We start from the raw sequence: 21,644 nt of genomic DNA, 5'->3' as shown, positions 1-21,644 counted from the left end.
TTGTACTTCACACATATTATTGTATGTTACCAGTCTGGCAGTCCCATTTTTTTTTTTTAAGAGATTTACTAGTTAATAATTTAATATCAATAAGAGGCATTTATATTTTCATAAGTGATGTTTTCTTTTAAATTGCTGCAGAAATGTCACTTATGCTTTTATTTGTTACTGAATTTCCCTCAGTTTGCAAATACCTGCAAAATTCATTCAAATACAGTAACATCTCAAATCTGTTTCTCATACAGTACAATTTAAAAAAAATATTAAAAAAAAAAATTCTATATGAACATAATTTACCGGTACATCTTTTATTTAACATCATATAGTTAAAGAAACTACAAAATGATATTGCACAAGTCTACCAGAAGCCATAATAGTAGTACAGTATTTCATGTTAGATTTCAAAATGTCACATTGTTCAGTTTGTCAGTTATTTGTTAAGTATATGGAAAACTATAAAGGGGTATGTAATTTACTTTGTTAACGTAACATTATTCAGCATGTTTTATTCGACTTTGTGAAGCAAAATTTGTTCATTCAATTGGGCACAGCTGTAAATGCTAAACACACATATGTGTTGGGGGTCGTAATGAAATATAATTTACTTTAAAATGACTTAAGCTGCTTCTATCAATAGATGGAATGCTGTGAAAAATATGTAAAGCTAAGTAGCCTATCCAAGGACACTACCTGCCTTAACAAGCAGTGCTGGGACTCTGAGGTGATCCTCAAGAGAGCCTATTCAGCCAGTGCGTTCACCGCACGGCTAGGGAACTACAACACCATTCTGGTAGCCTACCAGTGTCATCTCTGAAAACCACAGGCCCTCTCCACAACAGCTGGATGAGCTGCTCCTGGTTAACAGAAACCTGTTCCATGTGTCTAAGAAATGAGACAGAATACCTGTCGTGCACTTCAATTTGGTATGTAGGTCTCAAACATGCAGTTTTGAGAGAAACACATTATAGCAAACATGCATGTTAATTTTATAACATGTTACTGCCTTTTTTATGAACTTTTAAATGGTAGTGCATGTTTACTATAGCATGCGTTGTTTTCAAAGCTGCATGTTTGAGACCTACATACCAAATGGAAGTGCATGACAGGTAAGATTTTAGGGAATTATTTTGTTAGCTTCGACCACTTTAAGACAGTGTTTACATAGTGTTTACTAACAAAAACAAGCAAGATATGCACAATTGAGTTCACCAGTATACTGTACACAGACTTACTTAATGACCTGAAAAAAAATGCTGCATACTGAGTGCTGGTGGTCTAGTCTGCAATAACTCTTTCTCCAGCAAAATACATCAAATAATAATTCACATAATCATTAAAATAAAAATAAAAAAAAAAAGTTAAAAAGGCCAAGAGAAATAAAAAAAAAAATAATTCCATTGTTAATGTTATTATGGTGAGAGTCAAATACAACAACATTTTAGTGTGTGTGCTTTCTTTTCTTGCCCTTTTTTTTGTCATTTCACAAATTTGTAACACATTTTCAGTATGACATTAGTAGTTCCCAATCTAATCTTTTGGTTCTAGGTCAGAAGCTCTTTAATTGCCACATGTGCAACACATCCTTCTCAACAAAGGGCAGTTTGAAAGTGCACATGCGACTGCACACAGGATCCAAGCCGTTCAAGTGCCCCTTCTGTGAATTGCGCTTCCGAACATCTGGCCACAGAAAGACCCACATACAGTGCCATTACAAGCCAACATCGGACTCCAAGAAGAATAAAAAGCCTTGTGACCGCCAGAGCACAGAAGCTCTCCCACCAGTCAACCTGCTTAACACTTCACCCAGTGACCCCAATGTCTACATCACCAACAACTCTGTCCTCACCAGCCAATTTGAGCAGAACCTGCTACAACAAGGGCTTGTTGGACAAGCCATTCTTCCAGCTTCAATGTCAGGTAAAAGCTCACTGAGACTAACTCCAGCAAAGTGTTTACAGCAGGTTTTCTTAAAGCTGTTTACAAGATTAATGGCAAAGGCATTTAGATATGTTATATACAAAATATTGGTGAGAAAAAACAGTTGTCTTGCCTTTATAAGCTCCAACTTAAACAATATTAAACAATACTTAAACAATATTGGCACAAAGTGTGCACTGTAATTAATAAATGTATTTTGTTCTGACAAATTTTGCTGTAGTACAGGGATATTATTAAAAAAAAAAAACTTGTTTGTAATGTTAAACACTTCTTAATTTGGTTTCACAAACAGGAAGGTTTCAGTATGAGGGTTGTAGTAGTAACCTGAAAATATGTTTCATTTTAGGTAATTATAAAACAAAAAAAGTTGTATTCACTACAAGAGTTTTTTTCTCCCTCAACTCCACTGCTGTTCAAGCTTAATACATATAATCTGCTATGGGAAGCAATTTACTATCTAGGATTTATGAAGGATAAAAGTGTGCTGCAGAGGCTGACATATTTTCTAAGATCACTGGAGTGATTGTGTAGTAACTTGTATCAACCTTTTTGCTTATGAAAGCCCAATATAATCACTGGCCACAGATACAAAAGGATACTGCCAAGAGGATAAATACTCCAGGAAATATGACTTGTCTGCGAAGACCCAGTATATTTTTCTCCAACTGTACCTGGCATAGTTTTTTCTCCTGTTTCATGTCACCAGTCTTAGTGCGTAAACGTAGATAATACACCATTGTATATATTTTAAACGTATCACATACACATACCTCGTTAGTTGCAGAAATGGTAAGATGTTGAGGCATGTTTAATTTGGAATTTACTGTACTCAACCATCTGCCTTTAAGTTGATTGAAAGGGGGTATTGATTTTACCCTTTTTTATGTATTCTTTATTTATGCTCACTCTCCTTTACAAAAATAACACAGTTAAAACCCAAATTAACCTTTGCCCAATAACGGTTGATGTGATATTGTATAAGCCTCAAGGGCATTTGGAGGTTGCTTGATGATAGACAAATCAGTCTGAATGCACTTTATAGCTGGCATATAGAACACATACATCATATTTCATGATAAATGCAACCATTCAGTATAGATAATAAATAAAATATATTAAATGGAGTTTACATAGATTCAGTTTGTTCTGAAGGTAAGCAATTAAGAGAGATAGTGGTCTGTTTAATTAATCTAAACTGCAGCGTATCTAAATAGCATCAGAAGTGTTTTTTTTTTTGTTTGTTTGTTTATTTTGTTTTCCTGAACTACTAAAAGTAATTTCCAATGAATGTATTTGCATGATTTTAATAACAAAAATGTCACTGACTTGTACCCTCCTACAATTGCTTTAAGTAATGGAGCATGAAAGTTATCTAAATTTCTCAACTCCCTCTTTTCCTTTGTGGCAGGGGGTGATCTCACCGTGTCTCTTACGGAAGCTGGCTTAGCGACCCTAGAGGGTATACAGCTACAGCTTTCTACCACTAACCTAGTGGGACCAAATGTCCAGATCTCAGGCATTGACACCACTAATATTAACAACATAACACTACAGGTAAGCGAAATACTGATTTTGTTTAAAATAAAGACTTTTTTGTTTTAGTGGCAAAACAGCATTAAAAAAAAAAAAAAAAAGCATACCTATGGAGATTTGTTTATGTTTAATAAATTGTGTGTCCTCTTTATGTATGTGTGGAGGCAAGTACCTTCTTCAGTGCCAGTGTTTTCTTCATTACTAGCTTAAACCCTTGTCTAATTTATAATAGTTTTACCCAGTATTGAGTGTTTTGAAGGTATGGATGAATAATAAAATAATTAAAATAGAATAGAATAAAATGTAACATTCTTATGTGTCAGACTTAGAGAATGTTTCCTTCCTCCCTTTAAAAAAGATAGATCCAAGTATTTTGCAACAGACCCTGCAGCAAGGCAGTATCCTGACCCATCACCTAACAGGAGACTCCAGCCATACCCAGCAAGCTGGCGGCCATCTCCAAACAGGGGATGCCACAGTGCCTGCTAATGTAGTGGTCCAGCCACTCACAGGTCTTTCCTTGCAACCAAATATGGGATCAGCCAATATTACCATAGGAACTCTGACGGAACAAGACTCTGTTCTGACTGCAAGTAACAGCGGTAGGTAGTCATTGTTTAAGTTTTTTTTTAGTTTTTAGAAGACCTTCATGTTAATAAAATCACTGCTTCCATTCCAAGGTGCTCTGACTTTTGAGTTAAGGGGGTATGTTCCCACCATTATGTTCATAAGGTGTATTAGGTAAGGTCACATCTGTCTCAGTGCTCACATTTTAGGTGTTTTAATGCTGCACAGCAACTGTAAAGGCAGCAGAATTAGGTGTTTTTTTTTTTTTTTTTTTTTTTTAAAGCTGTGCCTGGATATAATCTCCAATTAGCTAGGGTCATTGTGTCAGCAATTTAACTTTTGAACAAAAAGGTAATTTCAGGTACATTACATTCAGCTTGGATGAGTAACAAAGTAGTTTTGAGAAAACACTCCCAATAAAATATATGGAAGCCAGTGGTGTGGTAAAATCCATTACTGTTCTGCTTTTACAATCTGGCCTTTTCTACAGAGTTCACAAGCAAGACACTGAATTAAATGCAGCCTAATACACATAGAGATGGCTTTATGAGTTACATTTATTATCCCCACTGGGATACATCCCTGGCAATGGGGATATAGTGAAGACAGGCATAAATACTTTTGTCTGTGTGTCACATCGCTTGTCTAGTTCACATCTAATGCCCTTACTAACAGTATGTACCATCATACAACAAAAGATGGTGATTGTAAGGCTAACAAAGTTTCATATTTCTGTGAATTCTCGTATTTGTCAAGATACCTGATGGCATGGGAGACTGTTTGCCATGAACTTTGGGGAACCCCTGATCTATAGAGCAGTATTATGATGAAAGCATCATGAGAGAATCTGTCAGTATTTAGTGTCACTCTGTCTGTCTGTCTGTCTGTTTGTATGTTGCATATTCATTTTTACATAAATGTAGAGACGCTCTTGTTCAGTGGTGATTTACAGTTGTTCTGGTTAATTCTCTGGGATTATTGCAAAGTCTCCTGTTTCCATGTATGAAAGTCTTTTAAAAATACTTTAAAGGGCACATAAGGACCTTTTTTTATTTTATTGTGTTATATGTTCTCATATGTTGCTGTACAGTGGTTTGCAGAAGTATCCCCCCCGCCTGAGGTTTTTACATTTTGTTGGCACCTGAAAGTACTCCATGACGCTTTCAAATTAGACTTTACATGTAGAATCTACACAAACTACTCCACGTTGATAAAGTGGAGTTAAAGTAGAGATAAAGTGATAAAGAATATAAATAAGTAAGATTTACAGAGAAAAACAGGTTAATCTCATTATTCAACCCCTTTGCTACTGCAGCCCTAAATCAGCTCAGGTGCAAATGATTTGTTTGAGAGGTCAACAAAGTAGTGAAATGGTTTCAGCCTGTGTGTACTCAAAGTGGTTTAACTTTTAGATAATTTCCCTCGGGTATATAAAGACTTATATAAGCTGCAACTCACATAGTGATCTAACAAAGCAACCATGAAGACCAAGGAATTTTCTAAACAAGTCATGGATAAAGTGTTAGAGAGGCACAGAGCAGGAGAAGGGTACAAGAACATTTCAAAAATGCTAATTATCCGTCTCAGCACAGTGAAGTCCATCATTAAGAAGTGGAAGTTGTATCATACCACCCAGACACTACCCAGATCAGGTCGCCCTCCCAAACTGAGCAGCCGGGCAAGCAGGAAACTGGTTTGTGATGTCACTCTGAAGCCAGTAATGACCTTGAGAGATCTGCAAAGTTCAGTGTCTGAGATGGCTGTCAGTGTTCCCAAGACTCTGAAACTGGGGAAGAAATTCACATTTCAGCAGAACAGTGACTCAAAGCACAAAGCCAAAACCAAACTGGAGTGGTTGAACAAGAAGATAATTAATGTTATTGAGTGGCCCAGTCAAAGTCCTGACTTGAATCCAATCGAAAATTTATGGCGAGACTTGAAGAACTGGAGCAATTTTCCCATGAGAATGGGCAAAAATGTCACCTTCCTGCTGTGTAAAGCGAGTAGAGACCTATCCAAAAAGACTCATAGCAGTAATTGCTGCAACAGGTGCTTCTACCAAATACTGACTTAAACAGCACTATATTGAAAAAAACAAAAAAAGAAAAAAAATAGAGTTTAGAGTGAAGGCTACTAAGTCATATTTACTATACTGTATATTTCAAGGCTTTTATTAATAAACCATGCTGGAACAATGCAACATGTAAGTTTGCATGGACAACCGTTTCAGTTAACCCTAAAAGTCTATTCTACTGTCTAACATTACTAAATATTTTAGCCTGTTAAAGCCTCTAGCTGTTTGTTCCCTGACAGTGCTGTATTTGTGCTTTCTACTTAGGTACACATGATCTCACACAGGTCATGACTTCCCAGGGTTTGGTGACATCTTCCAACAACCAGCATGAGATTACATTAACGATCAATAACTCCAGTCTCAGTCAAGTCCTTGCACAGGCAACTGGCTCTAACTCCACTAATTCATCAACGGCTCCGCAAGAGATTACACTGACCATTTCAGGTAATGAAAATGCAATAGATAACAGGTGTTTGAGAAAATATGCGAACTGGGGCAGTCCCAAAGCCTTTGGATATTTTTTTTGAAATACTACTAGTAAAAAAAAAAAAAGGCATTGATAGATGAAATGGTAGTCGTATTAGTTCAGAGACGACAGACAAAGAGGAGATTTTATATATTGTATTGTACTAACTAAATAATACTTATTGTTTAGTTAGTCCAGTGAAAGGTATCACATCTCTTTCTCTTTGTCTATTATTTTTTTTACAACAAGTACAGGCACCTAATAACCCAGAATTACTACCTTGCATTTTTTCCTTATAATTTCTGGGGGATGCACAGTATTGGATGCAGGTGTATTTCACACTTAAATTTGTTTATTAATATAGAGACCCCATTGTCAGATTCTGATGAAACTTAACTGGGACATTCTTTATCACAAGTAATTGAATATCGTAATCCTGGTGTATATAGAGGCACATACAGTGGAAAGTGCATAATTAAGCGATAGAGCCTGTCGATGCAGGCTCTACCATGTGGTAGATGACCACGACTGGAGTTATGCGTTCCGAGCCATAGTGGAAGGTGCTAACGAGATTCAAGGTCATCTACCACATGGTAGAGCCAGCATTTAGTGGGCTCTATCGCTATTAGAAAACAATTTATTTCTTTATTTTCTCTCTAAAAAAAAAAAAAAAAAAAAAAAAACTTTAAAATCTATATTTACCTTGCACTTCTGATATTTCGCAAGGTAACATTCCACTGAGGAAAATAGTCCCTAACATAATTAGAATATAAAAACGACATACACGTAGAGAATGTTATTATTATTAAAATTATTATTACTGCTAACATATTTATTTATTGGGTTCTTACTCTTTCTTATTATAATTTATCTGGACATGTACAATTGTTGAATAGTGTTGTTCAACAATAGTATTGAGTCTGACTTGAAACTTGTTGTTGGAGGCGGGGCATCATTCAAGCAGGCAGGGAGTGGATTGGCTGTTACGGAAAGAACTGAAACAGGGTTGGGAGTTTGACTGGCTGGTTTTTTGAGGGAGGATGTCGTTTGGATCCAGCCGATGACAGAATTGTGGACCAATTGTGTCTACCCTGTTGATTTGCTGTCCACTACCTGCGAATTGAGCCTTCATTACGGTGTCCTGTCACAGACATGATTTCGCTTGTCTCTAGACCAGCGTCAAAAAGTATGTTTAAGTAGTTCTTTATGTTATCAGATTAGTTGTAGATTAGAATGTTAAGGGAAGTAAACGGTTAATGTGCGGGTTGATTTTAAAATGTATTTCACAGTTAAGCACTTCAGTGTTCCAGCAGGCATCTATGCAAAATAGAAGCCCGCTAGATCTGGAAGCTGATTGGCTGTTAGCACTCAATTGTTTTCTAATACATGATAGTAGCAAATACATGAAATAGTACATTAAATAGTGTGGAAATTGCGTAATACATGATAGTAACATAATACGTGAAATAGTAGCAGCAACACAGCAGACTTAAAGAGCATGGAAAGCTAATTTAAAGTGAGCGACAGGGGGAAGGTCATGCGCCAAAGCTGGGAGAGAGTTCCAAAGAGTCAGAGCCATGAAGCTAAACAAGCGTTCTCCAAATGTGGTGCACTTTTGCTTCGAGATAGCAATCAGTCCAGAGTCGGAGGACATCAGCTTGCGGGCAGGGACATAGAGGGTAAGGAGGTTGAGGAGGTGCTCGGGACCTGTGTGATGAAGGGCATTGTAGGTGAGCAGGAGAGTTTTGAAAATAATCCTGAACTTTAGTGCAGCTGGGCAAGACGGGGGGGGTGATGTGATCACGTTTTTTACATCTGGTAAGGATCCTGGCAGCGGCATTCTGAACTAGCTCCAGTCAGTTTATGGTGCGTGCCGGGAGACCACGATATGGAAAGTTGCAGTAGTCAAGTCGAGAGGAGACAAATGCATGACAGAGTATCTCCGCATCTGGGAGGGAAAGGTAGGGATGGACTTTGGAGATGTTTTGAAGATGGTAGAAGGAAGATTTGACCACGGAGGAGATGTGGGCATCAAATGAGAGGTTGCTGTCAAGAAGTACACCAAGGCTTTTTACTGTGGGGGAAGGCAGCAGCAGACAGTTTCCGAGGTTCAGGGCGTCTGTATATAGATTCTTAAGTTGAGTTTTAGATCCTATTAGAAGGAGTTCAGATTTGTTAGTGTTCAGCTGAAAAAAATTGGCAGACATCCAGGCCTCAATGTCTTGAATGCATGCCAAGAGTGGGACCATGGCAGAGGGGCTACCAGGGTCGAGTTTTCAGTAGAGCTGGGTGCATAGGAGTGGTTCATTTCTACAATTCACACAGAAATAACAGTTTTTTTTTTAAAAGATCTAAATGTGTGGTTTTAGGAAAAAATAAAGAGCATAACATGTATTTTGCAAAATTGGAAAAGCCTTTTATTAGAACTGGTAATGGGGTCACACTGTACGAAAACATGAACAACCTGAAGGTTAATGCTATACTGAAGTGCTGTTTAAAAATGCATCCTGGTATTTATTGTAATCAATATTTTTGTACCTTCCTGTTTACCTAGCCTTGCAGAATGTTTGGCAGAAGGTTCGGGGGAGACATGTGATTGTCCATACAGACAATACAACAGTGGTGGCTTACATCAACCACTAGGGCGGCCTTAGGTCACCCTTGAGGTGGTGAACCTTGTTTGGGAGAGCAGAGATAGATCTCTTTGCATCCCAGGAATCAAGCCACTGTCCCTTCTGGTAGCTGAAGCAACTGTTATATGCCTTGCCACCTCTGAGATTATGCTGAGATCTGTGCGCACAGTCCTTTTGTACCCTCGGGAGCAGGCATGACTGCATCACAGGCTCGGCTGAGCAGCTTTGGTATATAATATTCAGGTTTCGGGGTCTTCAGGAGGTAAGCAGCGATTAGGTAATAGTTATATTTCTATTTCAGGGAACCAGGGAAACATTATATTTCTACAGCTCGAACTGTATTAATGTACAATACATATCCAATAAAACATCTAGCTTGTATGGCATGCAATGGATAATGCACTAAGTCCTCTGACTCAAAATGCCTAATATACAGTACAACCATACAGTGTGAGGTAGTGGTTAGTCCAACAGGGTAAATTATCTGCATAGTCTCTGCTGCCTGCTTTGTGTCGCCACATATTAAAGGGATCATTTATACAGTACCATCTATATTTTCAGAATATTCAATGACTTATTTGGATATCTGTCATTTTCTTGTGTTGCTTCTGCTTAGGTAATTATTTCCCATGATTAAACTGTCCCCATAAAGAAGCCCTTTTTCTGAAGTTACCTGCTTTTAGAAATGGCCACTAGAGGTGTGCAACCGTAATTTCTGTTAGATAGAACACAGATAGATGTTAAGATATTAAACGTGTAAAAAATAATACAGCTAAGAATAATGTTTTCAGTGGACTTTAACTCATCCAACATTGTATTAAGCTGTATTATATTTAATTTGCAAGTTTTTCTTCAGTTTGCTTATTGCTATAAAATGTCGGAAAACGTTAATTTCCTTTATTTATTTTTACTTTTCTGCGTGGTTTGATCAGCCATATTTTCATACCCTACATGGGTGAAAAAGAAGACAACTCAACAACAGTCCATCTCCAAAATGTTATGAGTGACTTACTCATACGTTGTTACTCATACGACCAAAGTATGTGGCCAGAGAAAATAACAGATATCGAGATGCAAAATATTATCACATGCTGTCTAACAAGCATAGTCCTGTAGTGCCACACCATTAGAATATTCATAGAAGTGTCACATTCGTCTCTTAGTAGGGCCAGTGGCACGGGAACTAGTGATACTGGGGATGCAGTAGCTTGAAGTACATGGGAGCTGTGCACTGGCTGGTGCAATGATACATCTTGCTAGTTTTGTGACTCTTATGAGCTATGTGTGCAGAGCAGTTCACCTTTTTTAATTGCTTTTGATAAAAGACCAATCAGCACTGACTGTCACAATAAGGGGTGGGATGTTTTATAAATTGTGCGGTTGCAGTCTCATGAGAGTCGGTTAGTAGTTGGAACTCTTTAGAATCTTGTATACAGAACAGTTATTGAAGATGTTTCAAAAAAGAATATCAGATTTTTTTTGTTGATTCTCAGTGGCACCACATGCTAAAAATCAGCTTGTCACAACTGCTATTAACTGCAGGTACTGCTTTTTGGAGCAATATTAAAAACACTTACATAGTGACATTTTGGACATGCTAGATGTCCATTCCCTCATGAAAAAAATAATCAGCGTGACACCGGAACACAAGTCAACCTTTGGAGCCTCTGACTGTCTGTCTACAACAACTTTTGTAAATAACATACAAATGTTTTAAACTGTTTTTACAAGTAAACATTTCTAAATTGCAGTATTTAAGTGGATCATAACAGTATACGCTACTTTTCGATTTGTTTGCTCTAAACATTTAATGGTAAGCAAGTTGTACAAACCATAGCAAGGACTGTGGTTAAACTTTTTTTTTACCTTTAATAGATGAACAGGTGTTGATGCTGGCTTCGGTTTATAAGTATGCAATAAGACCCGACAGTGTGTCCGCATACGTCGAATATACGGACGCCTCGGGCGTTGTGCAGCACGAGATGATGTTGAGTGTCTCCAACCCTGGAGAAATCTGTATAGTTGATGTATACGGACACCCTGAAGGGCGTTATTGCATTTATTATCCAGGGCAAATGGTGGATTTAAAAAAAAATAAAATCCTTATGCCAATAAAGGGACCATAAAAGTAGTCCCATTTATGACTTTGAAGTACAACCTAAGTTAAGCTGAGTAAATTGATTTAATTTAAACAAGCAAAAGTAAGTATTTATTTTTTGATGGGTTGAATTGCCATTGAAAAGATCCGCCAGGAGGCGAAGTTGAGACGGCACTGAATTCATTTTTTTCTGAGCAAAACAGGAGTTTTGTGTTTTTCTGTAGTGTTTACAAACCGCTAAAAATAAATTTTGTGAGTGAGTATACATTTTTTGGTATTTTTTGTTTTGATTTTGTTATCTTCCAGTTCATTTAATTGTTTTTCATCCAAATCAGAATGTCTTCTTACTACTTGTGGTATTTTGTTGCTGGTAATTGGTCACTCATTTTTAAAGTTACTATACACCTGTGACTGGAAACAAAATGGCTACCGGTACTTTAAAGTGCAGTGATTTCAAATATGTGACAAGGCTCCAACTGTCCATATCTACTGAGTAGACCCGTTTTCAAAAATAATTTTGAAACCAACCAGCAGTATAACAGCATTTATTCTTAACAAAAACTTTGTCCAACTGCAGTGAAGTTCTTCAGCGTGACTTGAATTCTCGTGTGGTCTCTGGGTAACTTTAGTTATGAGAGATTTATTGAAGATTAAAACAAATACACGGTGAATGTACATGCTAAGAATCGGTTAATAAACAACACATAACTTTTCAGTGACAGCTAGATTTGTGTATTCGTTTGTTAGTATAACTAGGTAATTGCTATAACAGCAGTTCACCCCTGTACCCTAGCAATAGCACCCAGTTCAGCTTTTGAACATGATAATCTACAATCGTAGTGAAGAAAAGATGCATAATTACATCTAATTGAAAAACTATTGATATAATTATTGATTAGAATGTTTGCATGGAGAGAGCTTAATTTGATCTTGAATCAGAAAATATTAACTACCACTGGGCAAGACATGTAATGATTTCAGATACAAGAGTAAGAGGATTCAGACAGTTGTTGTTTTTTGTTTGTTTGTTTTTTACAGAAAAATAAGTCAATAAAGTATGGTGCGTGGTAACCCTAAGGGAGAATATAGAGGTACTGTTCTTGTTAGACTTGTCCTTGCCTACAACAGGCCTTTAGCACCAAGAAGATCAAACAGTGTTGGAACTTGATGTGAAGTCTGTTCTAATGTTTGAAATTCTGTACCATTTGTAACAAAAATAACTGCAGATACTTAAGAATGTAATAAGTAAAGCGCAAACTAAACGGTGATCACAAATACAGTGTTACTCTCTTCACCCTTTAAGCCAAGATAAAATTTACTCTGCCCCATCAAGTCATTCCTCAATAAGAACAAACTTTTAACACTAATTTTAACACCCAATTTACATCTTTACAACATAACATATACATAATTTAGCAGTGTTGTTTCCTTACAGTCAGGATAGTGAGGTGGGTCAGTCATCTGAATGATCTGCTTTTCACATGTTTGACCATTGCCAAATAACCAGGCCTGAAGAGAGTGCTGTCATTCTCATAATATTTTACAGAGTGTGATTAACACGTTGTCAGACTTGGGCTGAAATATAATTGTGTTGAATCAGTGATGTCCCACACATTTCTGACAGTGTTATGACATTGCTTCTTGCTTTCCCCTCTTTAGGTCAAGATATTATCCATCAACATAACAGTTCTGGAAGTTCTGAGTTGAATGGGAGCATTAGGTTGACAGCACCTATGAATAACCAACCTAATGGAGCAACTTTGACAATAGGCAATGACCAGCTTGTATCTCAGAGTCCAACCAGTGCTGGAATTATAGGTACAATATTGGGTTTAGCTAAAAAGCATATGTGTAAAATGTTACTGCATAGAAGATACATTCAGAGCAGTTTATTTGTTGTCTGGGTAACACATGTTGACAGTGTGATGCTTTTGTTTTGTCCGTAGGCTGAGCAAAACCATGAATAACATATTGAATGAGAAACTATACTACGTAAAGTTACACTTCTCTAGTTCAAGTAAAGCATATTATAACTATTGCTGATATTGAATTTCTGATCATTTCACTTTATTCTATATTATTATTTCTAAGGTTTGATAAAATTAATATATTGAAACATATTACAAAATTTGACATTTTGTACTGCATTTTTTCTCCTCAACAGCTAATAGCCTTCCACCTACAGCATCACTTTCCCAAGCTCCAGTTGCATCTCAGAACCTTGTAATGTCTTCCGCTGGAATGGGAAGTGATGGCACTGTTACACTGACGCTGGCAGACACCCAGAGCATGCTGTCCGGAAGCCTCGACACAGTGACACTAAACATTGCTCCGCAGGTAAGAACCGCATTGCTTCAACTGTTTTCGAAGTAGTTTGGTGTTATTACTGGAAGCAACCTCACTGTAATCCCTCCATATCTTTAAGAAAACTAAAACAGTAGTTCAATAACATTGTGGGCAATCTCATTCACAAGCATTTAAGTTGTAATAAAGTATGGGTATTTGCTTTGGTCTAGTTTTTATGCCATTCAAATTTGTTATGCCGTTTCCTTCTGCATGAATGGAAAAATGATTTTCTTACATAGTTTTTCAATATACATGTATGAGTTGCATAAAATGTATAATGTAAAATAAAGTATATATACATAACAGATTGTACCAAGAAAGAAGGAGGTTATGCCTGCAATTCACTTTTTAATAGGGGCAGCAATTCCCTGCAATTATTGGGGATTCAGGTCTCCAAGGGCAACCCGGAACTGCTCCACAGCAAGTAATACTGGTCAGCCACCCGACCCATGGTACTGCAGGAACTCTAGATGACACAAATGTCTATCGGGTAATGCCTAGTTGTATTACCATTTTTCTTCTTTCCAATGGTTATCAGAAGCCTTCTCAAATGTATATGACTATTAGTAATAGGACACCATGTTAATTTTTTTAAGTTCTTAAGAAAGTTTAAAGTGCATTTTAAATATATGTGTATGGTTTTAAACAAAGGGCTAAGAACTGTTAGAGGTAAATAAATTGCTATTTCTACTAAGTGTGAAAGAATCAGGAAGATCAAACAGCATAATCTCAAAGTTACAAGAAACTTGCTTAAAATTTCCAATGTTTGATTGCAGGTCACAGAGGTTACCAGGGACCTCACGAAGGACAGTGAAGTTGAACAGTCTGGCCAGCTGAACCAGTGCTTCTACTGTAACCAGGTGTTTCTAACCGGCATCATGCTGAGACGCCACTGCGAGCAGGCCCATGGAAAAGAGAGGTGCCATGTATGTCGAATCTGCAACAAAGCTTTCAAAAGGGCTACGCATCTCAAGGTAAACTGAACAAGAGGTACAGATAATAGATTAATTACATGAATTCTGCCTGTCGTGCAGTCATATTCAGGATCTTGATGTCCTATATACAGTTTTGAAGAGAAAACCTGTTATAGCAAACATTTATTTTAATTTTGTAAAGTGATACTGGCACAATACATTTGCGTAGTCTGTGACACTGAGACAGGTTGGCCAAGTGATGTTACCAAACCAGAAAGCTGACAGAGAGACACACAGGCAGGTACTACGGGTGAAAGAGCGCCCTTGTGCGTAAATAGAAAGGTTTTACACAAAACACTGCTCACAGAGCAAAAATAAATATTTAAACAAAAAGTCTTGCACACTAATCCCACAAACAAATGCTGTGCTGGTCTACCCATCACCAGTAGCTTTCTTACTGTTTTATTTTCTCTCTCTCTCTCGCACACACGTTCCTCCTCTTGAACACCCACCCCGACCAGCAAAAGCTGCTGGTTTTTATACCAGTGACCATCTCCAGATAGCAATAAATGAATCAATTAATTAATCTGGAGACAGGCACCTTCTGCACAGAGTTTTTTCTTGCTGAGATGAGCTGCTAACACCACCTCTGCCAGACCACATGTAAACCAATCAATAACAAACCAAAAAAAATATTCTAAATAAGCACAAAATACATTTAAATCATACAATAACAACATCATCTGCTCCCAACAATACATTTCCTTTTAAATAATAATACAGTACACCACAATATGTTTGAAATCATAACAATACATTCTAAATCTTAATACAATAAATGCAACTTATTTCATCTACATGCAGAGCTTAACCCTGCCCCCTCTAATCAAGCTATTGGCTTGAAGGTGGAATCTATTGACACCCACTGACCTTCAATTCTCCTAAGATGTTGTGGGGAGTTGCCAGGAATATTATTGAACACTCTAAATTGGTGGAAAAAATGGGGGTAGAATATTAAAAAGTACAAACTGAGAGCTTACTTTTTAAAGGAGCACAGGGGTAGGCAACCTTGGCTCTTCCAGTCCAGTCCATAGTAAGACTTTGTTCTAACATGGACCTTAGTTATTTAATTGAAATTCAGCAGGGCCAGTTAAATATTGAAGGAACTGGTTGAAACAAAGTCCTGCAATGGAGTGGACTGTTAGCCAAATTACCTGCCCCAATAATAGTTGAAAGTAAGCCCTCAGTTTTTACTTTTTAACTTTTTTGTATTCTACCTCCATTTCAGCATAGTACCTAATACAGTACTGTTTTCCATACCATATGCTTCTTTCAAAACTAAAATACTTTATCGATGTTGCTTCCAAAACTGCACGTGTGAGACCAATGTAGGGAATGGAAGTGCATGACAGGTAAGATTCATGGAATTATTTTGTTAGCTATAAGAGAGTATGTGACAGAAAATGAAGTATAGTCTTTCAAAACTGTGTAATTCATTGAGGTGTCTTTTTTTTGACCAAAGCTAATCCTTGTATGTGGCCAATGGATTGATTTAAACCCCAGTTTAAAAGATAGCGACTGTGTCTAAGGAGATGTCACTGTTTTTGTCTTTTAAATTATGATCATTACTTTGTTATTTAACTAAATTGTTTAAGGACACTGCCAAATGATTTACATCAAAATAGCATTCATTAAGCCACTACAGTTTAATTACTATGCTTCATGAATTTAGTGCTTATGACATGATTGAGTATTCATTTTACAGTAGTCAGGAAGCATTGTTTTGTTAAAGAGATTCAATGGGTTTTGCATTGCATTGGGTGATGTACTTCCCTGCTCAGATTCGACGACTAGTGCATGAGATTCTCATTACGTTTTTGTGTATTTCCAGTCTTCCTCATCATTGATGTAGTACTTCTAGTACTGTGCAAGGGGATCTGAATTTAGACACTGCTGCTCTAAAAAATATATATAAGTAAAATCTCAATTTTAAAATAATTAAAACAGGGAATATAAAATTCATCGGATACAAATGAAATACAAAAATCAAGTAAAATAGACTTAAGATACTGTGATGCAGGTGATTCCTATGCAGCAGGATCAATCAGGTGATGCTGACAGTAATGTATAGCAAGCAGGGAATAGCTGAATATGTTCAGTGTTAAAATAAATAGTTTAAATACTAGTTTACTTGTTTATTGCTTTATAATTGACTAGGCCTAAACGTTTTTTTGTTGATTTCACAACCTTGGAATCCCTGGTAGTGGTTTGTGATATTAACTATACTATGGAATCCAGATGCATTGGTCTGTGATTCTTGAGAAATGTATATGGTGGTTAATACGTCTCAATTTAAGGAAGATTTTATTTGCCAAAAGTGTTCTTTTACACATACTGTATTGTAAAAGGTTGCTGGACTTGAAAAACAAATAGAAATAATTAGAATCATAAATAAAAAATGAGCAGTTGAAATTAGTTTTATATCAAATTAATAACACTTGGTTAGGCTGCAAATTATTTTTTTGCTTTGTTTATTGTTTTTTTACAAATTAACTATGACAAACAAATATTTGTTACACTAAATTATAATAGAAGACAGAAGGAAAGAGAGGGAGAGAAAGAAGGAGAGAGAAAGGGAGTATCACACTTGGTTTCTTCAAAGGAAAATTACGAGAGAGTTCGTCAACATGGGAAAGAAAGGATTGCCGTATTTTATAAAATGTTTCAGTACATCCCCTTAGTGTGAACTTGATTTTTTCCCAATGTAAGGGAATGCATAAGATCCCTGATCCAATGAACATAAGAGGGTGGGGCTGCTTACTTCCATCCAAACAAAATGAGGTGTCTAGCCAGAAGGGTTGCAAAGCCCACAGTGTCTGACTGTAGCCTAGATTGGGGAACAATTTTAGGTACCACACCAGAAAGTGCAATGTGGGGGTAGGGTCAATGGGCACTTGTTAGGTTTGAGAGAGGGTCTCAAAGACAGGTCCAGAATGGAGCCATCCTGGGACAAGACCAGAACATATGGATTAGAGAAACAGGAGCTAGTTTGCATCTGTCACAGGTTTAATCCAGTTCAGGGTCAATTCTGGCCAGTTTGACCTTTGACAAGTGGAGGCAATGTAAAATTTTAAATTGAATGAGCCCATATCGAGTGCAAACTGAAGAAGAATGCACACGGGCACAATGGATGTGAGGTTGAATGCTAAATCCTGTTTCCACATGGTTTTCAGTGTAGACAGTGAATGGCAATGCAGAGACAATATAATGTTATACATTTTAGATATAATATCCATACAGTCAGGGTTGAATTCTAGTATAGAATCAATAGTGGATTTTGGAGGCAGCATAGGAAATTGAGCCACTTTATTTTGCACAAAGTTCCAAATTTACATGTAACAAAAAGTGCGTTTGTGGTAGGTTAAATTTTAGGGAAAGTTGGTGAAATGATGCAAAAGTATTATCAATGTATACATCTTTAACTGACTTAATACCACCTTTGTACCATATACTAAAAGCAGAGTCTTATGACATAGTGTGAGAACAGGGGGAGAACATTGACAGGGGCAGTCATGGACATGAACTGCAGACCAAACCACAGCCTAAACTGAGCCCAAATCTGGAGGGAGTGACACCAGTGTGTTAACACTAAACTGAGATGTAGATAAGGGAAGGGAGGCGCATAACAGGGCGCGTAGAAAAGTGGTCCTACAAAAAGCGGCCTCCATGACCACCCACACAGCCCCGTCTAGCTGGAGGTGAGATCGTGACCAATGGAATAGATTTTGAATGTTAGCTGACCAATAGTAAAATTGAAAGGTAAGTAGAGCAATACCCCCCATTGGTTTTATTCTTTGGAGAAATTATTTGCGGATTCTAGGAGACTTCTTGTTCCAGATAAACAAAGAAACTATTCGATCTAGGTTGTTAAAAAACTTTTTGGTAATAAAAACAGGGATACATTGAAAAAGATAGGGTAACTTAGGGAGTGTGTTTATCTTGACAGTTAATGCAACCTGCTAGGAAAAGAGGTAGAACAAAGAAAGCCTTGTTTAATGTGCTCTACCAGGGGAGTGAATTTAGATTTAAAAAGCTTGTACGAGCGTGTAACTGAGATTCCCAGATAAGTGAAACTATGGACACAGTTTTGAAAGTGAAATTATCAAGGGGACATCAGAGGGCAGCTGAATTGATAGGGAAGAGTTCGCTCTTGTGTAGGGTGAGTTAATATCAACAAAATCTGCTAAATTGCTCTAATAAAGCTAAGGCATGGGTGAAGAAAGGATATAATCAGAAATATATAAAAGAAGGTCATCAGCATTGAGAGAGCATTCTGCTCTCAACTTCCCCGAATTACCCCCTTCATCTTGATTTTCATTCAGGGATATCTAAAGAGGTTCAGTGGCAGTTGTAAAAAGGAGGGGAGGCCAACCTTGTCTTGTACCACAGTGGAGAGGGAAATATTTAGATTGCATGTTATTTGTGTTGGGGGGGGGGGGTATATAAAAGCTTGATCCATATAATAAGATTGGGACCAAAGCCAAACTGATGTAGAGTAGCAAATAGGTAATCCCACTCGACATGGTCAAACGCCTTTTCCGTATCAAGTGAATCAATAACCTCAGGCAAGGGAGAAGAAGGCGTATATATGATATTGAAGAGATGGTGAAGTTTAATTCAAGTTTCTTCCCTGCACAAACCTACTGGTCAGAGGAGATTATGCAAGGGAGAATTAATTCCAGGTGGTGGGCTAGGGTTTTATTAAGGATTTTAAAGTGTGTTAAGAAGCAATATCGAGCAGTGCGATCCACAGTCAAGAATATCCTTATTCTGTTTCAATAAAAGTGATATAGAAGCTTGGCTCGGTGTTGAGGGTAAGGAAATTATTTTGATTTTAACCTTATGAATGTGCCAGCTCCATGCAACGTTTCAGAGTTGCAACAAAATAGTGGAAGTGAATGTGTAGAGGGACTTAAAGAGTAGGGACTGGGTGACTGTTAGAAAAAGCAGGAAGGGGAGGCTGAGGTCGAGCAGTCGATATACAAATTAGATTGATCTGTCGAATAGATTTCAGGAATTGATCAATGATGACTGCTTGGTGGATGAAAACAAGGGTGAGGTGCTAAACAGGGATGTTACTTGCCTCACTGGAGCCAAAGTAATAAACATTAAATCAAGAATGCACAGATTATTAAATGATTATAAAAAAAAAGAGCAAGGAGTCATTGTACATGTTGGTACATAAGAGATGGAAAATCTGAGCTATTGAAAGAGAATTTTAAGTCATTAACAAGGAAGTTGAAAGAGCTAGGGTGCTTTTTTGTCTGTTTTATTATCTGTTATTGATAGATGGGATGAACAGTTCACTAGAATTAGGTCTATAAATACTTGGCTGGCTGGTGTGTGCAAGAAGGGTTGAGATTCATAAATAACTGGGACTGCTTTTGGGGAACTGCATATTACAAGAAAATGGACTGCACCTAAATAAGTCAGGGGGAAGTAGGCTAGATGCAAATATTGAAAAACTCTTAAATTACACTTAACACTTAAACAGTAAATTATTTAAACTAGGAACTGGGGTGGGGAGGGAATCTAAAGAGGTGTGCACTGAGCTGAAAGAGGGAAAAAATAAGTTAGTGTCTTGCCACTTCCGCTACTCGTTGACATTTAGTAATCCGATTGGTGACCCTAACCCTAATCGTCTTCATATTTCTATTACCTCTGTTCAATCAAATGTTCTTGATTGAATCCCGTCTGCCTTTTTTTTGGTTAGATCTCTGTCTAATAAAGCTCCTGTAATTGATGATTTTATTATGGATTATAATCTTGATATTTTCTCTAACTAAAACTTGGCTTGATTTCCATTACATGACAGTAGATGTTAAAACTTCATGCTGATTTGAACTCAGCTCTCGCCAAGGTAAACACCAACTAAGATGTAGCTTTACAGTAAACTAATGTGATCCATCTGCATCTCCATCCATTTGCGTTGCTTTCCATCTGTTGATGTAGATATCCTTCTGCCTGGTGTTAATGGCTGAAGTGTAATGCTGGCTCCAGGGATCACCTTATTTTGCCTCCCCAGCGCATCAGCACACACAACGGCTGCGATGCAAGCTCTGGGGATCAACCACAGTGCAGTCTCCCTAGCGCATCAGCATGACAACTGTCTGGATTGAGCTAAGTAGGGTACATGTCTGGGGTCTTCAAGTGGGCACCTTCTATCCACGGTGTTTCGTCAACTAACCCACGACACCTCAAGAGGACTCAACAGTGATTCTGGTGCTCAGCATTACCCACCTCTGTCCCCCACTCAACTCAGCCCAGCTTTTTTACCCGTACATTGCTTTCTTTTTATTGTGCTTGAGATCCCCATACAGAATCTTTCCATCTCAAGCACAGCCAGTTGCTGCTCCTTTCTGCTGCTTCAGATAAGTTCTTCACTGTGCAACGCAACTCTTGGCCGCTGAACCCGACATCTCTGAGAAACCAGGTTGTAGAGTGTGCCACAAATCCTCGGCAACCCACCTCCACTGGGTAAACTCGGACTCCGTTCTCGTTCTTCCGCTTCAGCAGCTAGTTCGGCATACCAAAGTTTCTTCTATTCGTATGCCTCATCCACAGCATCCTCCTATGGCATTGTTAACTCAGATGAACAAGGCATGCTGATCCAGACCACAAGACAACGTCTAGTCAAAGGTTAGTGGTGGCAATCTCAGGTGGAAAAGTAAGCCGTTGACCAACATCTGCCAGCATCTTCAAGTCTCTAGCAGCTTCCAGTTGTCCTGGGCGAGGCTTGGTTTTAACATCTTTTCTTGGTGGTTGCTCTCCTGGACGGAGGAACGGTGCTCTCCTGGACGGTATGTAATGCTTTGATGGAACTGGTGGCAACTTATTGGTCAGGTTACTCTTGTCTTCCAGTGCTAAGGCCAAACATTGCAGCACCTGATCGTGGCACCAAATAAACCGTCCTTTGCTAAGACCCACCTTACATCCTGTCAAAATGTGCCTTAATGTTGCAGGTAATGAACACAAAGGACATGAAGGATCCTCACCCAACCAGAGGTTTAGGTTC

At 37.8% G+C, this 21,644-nt stretch overlaps 1 protein-coding gene across 3 annotated transcripts in view; it reads left to right on the top strand.

The window, feature by feature from the left end:
• LOC121314847 (zinc finger protein 236-like) overlaps nucleotides 1-21,644 on the top strand; it is a 93,260-nt gene that overhangs the window by 63,355 nt on the left and 8,261 nt on the right. For 2 of the 3 annotated variants that reach the window (XM_041248561.1, XM_041248560.1), the window contains 8 exons: nucleotides 1,546-1,917; nucleotides 3,347-3,492; nucleotides 3,830-4,073; nucleotides 6,377-6,556; nucleotides 12,969-13,127; nucleotides 13,474-13,646; nucleotides 14,011-14,145; nucleotides 14,432-14,629. In XM_041248561.1, coding sequence (XP_041104495.1) covers nucleotides 1,546-1,917; nucleotides 3,347-3,492; nucleotides 3,830-4,073; nucleotides 6,377-6,556; nucleotides 12,969-13,127; nucleotides 13,474-13,646; nucleotides 14,011-14,145; nucleotides 14,432-14,629 — 1,607 coding nt within the window. Of the gene's footprint in view, nucleotides 1-1,545; nucleotides 1,918-3,346; nucleotides 3,493-3,829; nucleotides 4,074-6,376; nucleotides 6,557-9,132; nucleotides 10,864-12,968; nucleotides 13,128-13,473; nucleotides 13,647-14,010; nucleotides 14,146-14,431; nucleotides 14,630-21,644 lie in introns of those variants that run through there. The other variant, XM_041248562.1, reaches the window with a different exon arrangement.

Source organism: Polyodon spathula, chromosome 4 (assembly GCF_017654505.1).
Source record: "Polyodon spathula isolate WHYD16114869_AA chromosome 4, ASM1765450v1, whole genome shotgun sequence".
Classification (NCBI taxonomy): Eukaryota; Metazoa; Chordata; class Actinopteri; order Acipenseriformes; family Polyodontidae; genus Polyodon; species Polyodon spathula.
The sequence above is the reverse complement of the archived record's forward strand: the minus strand, read 5'-3'. Positions and strand labels throughout refer to the sequence as shown.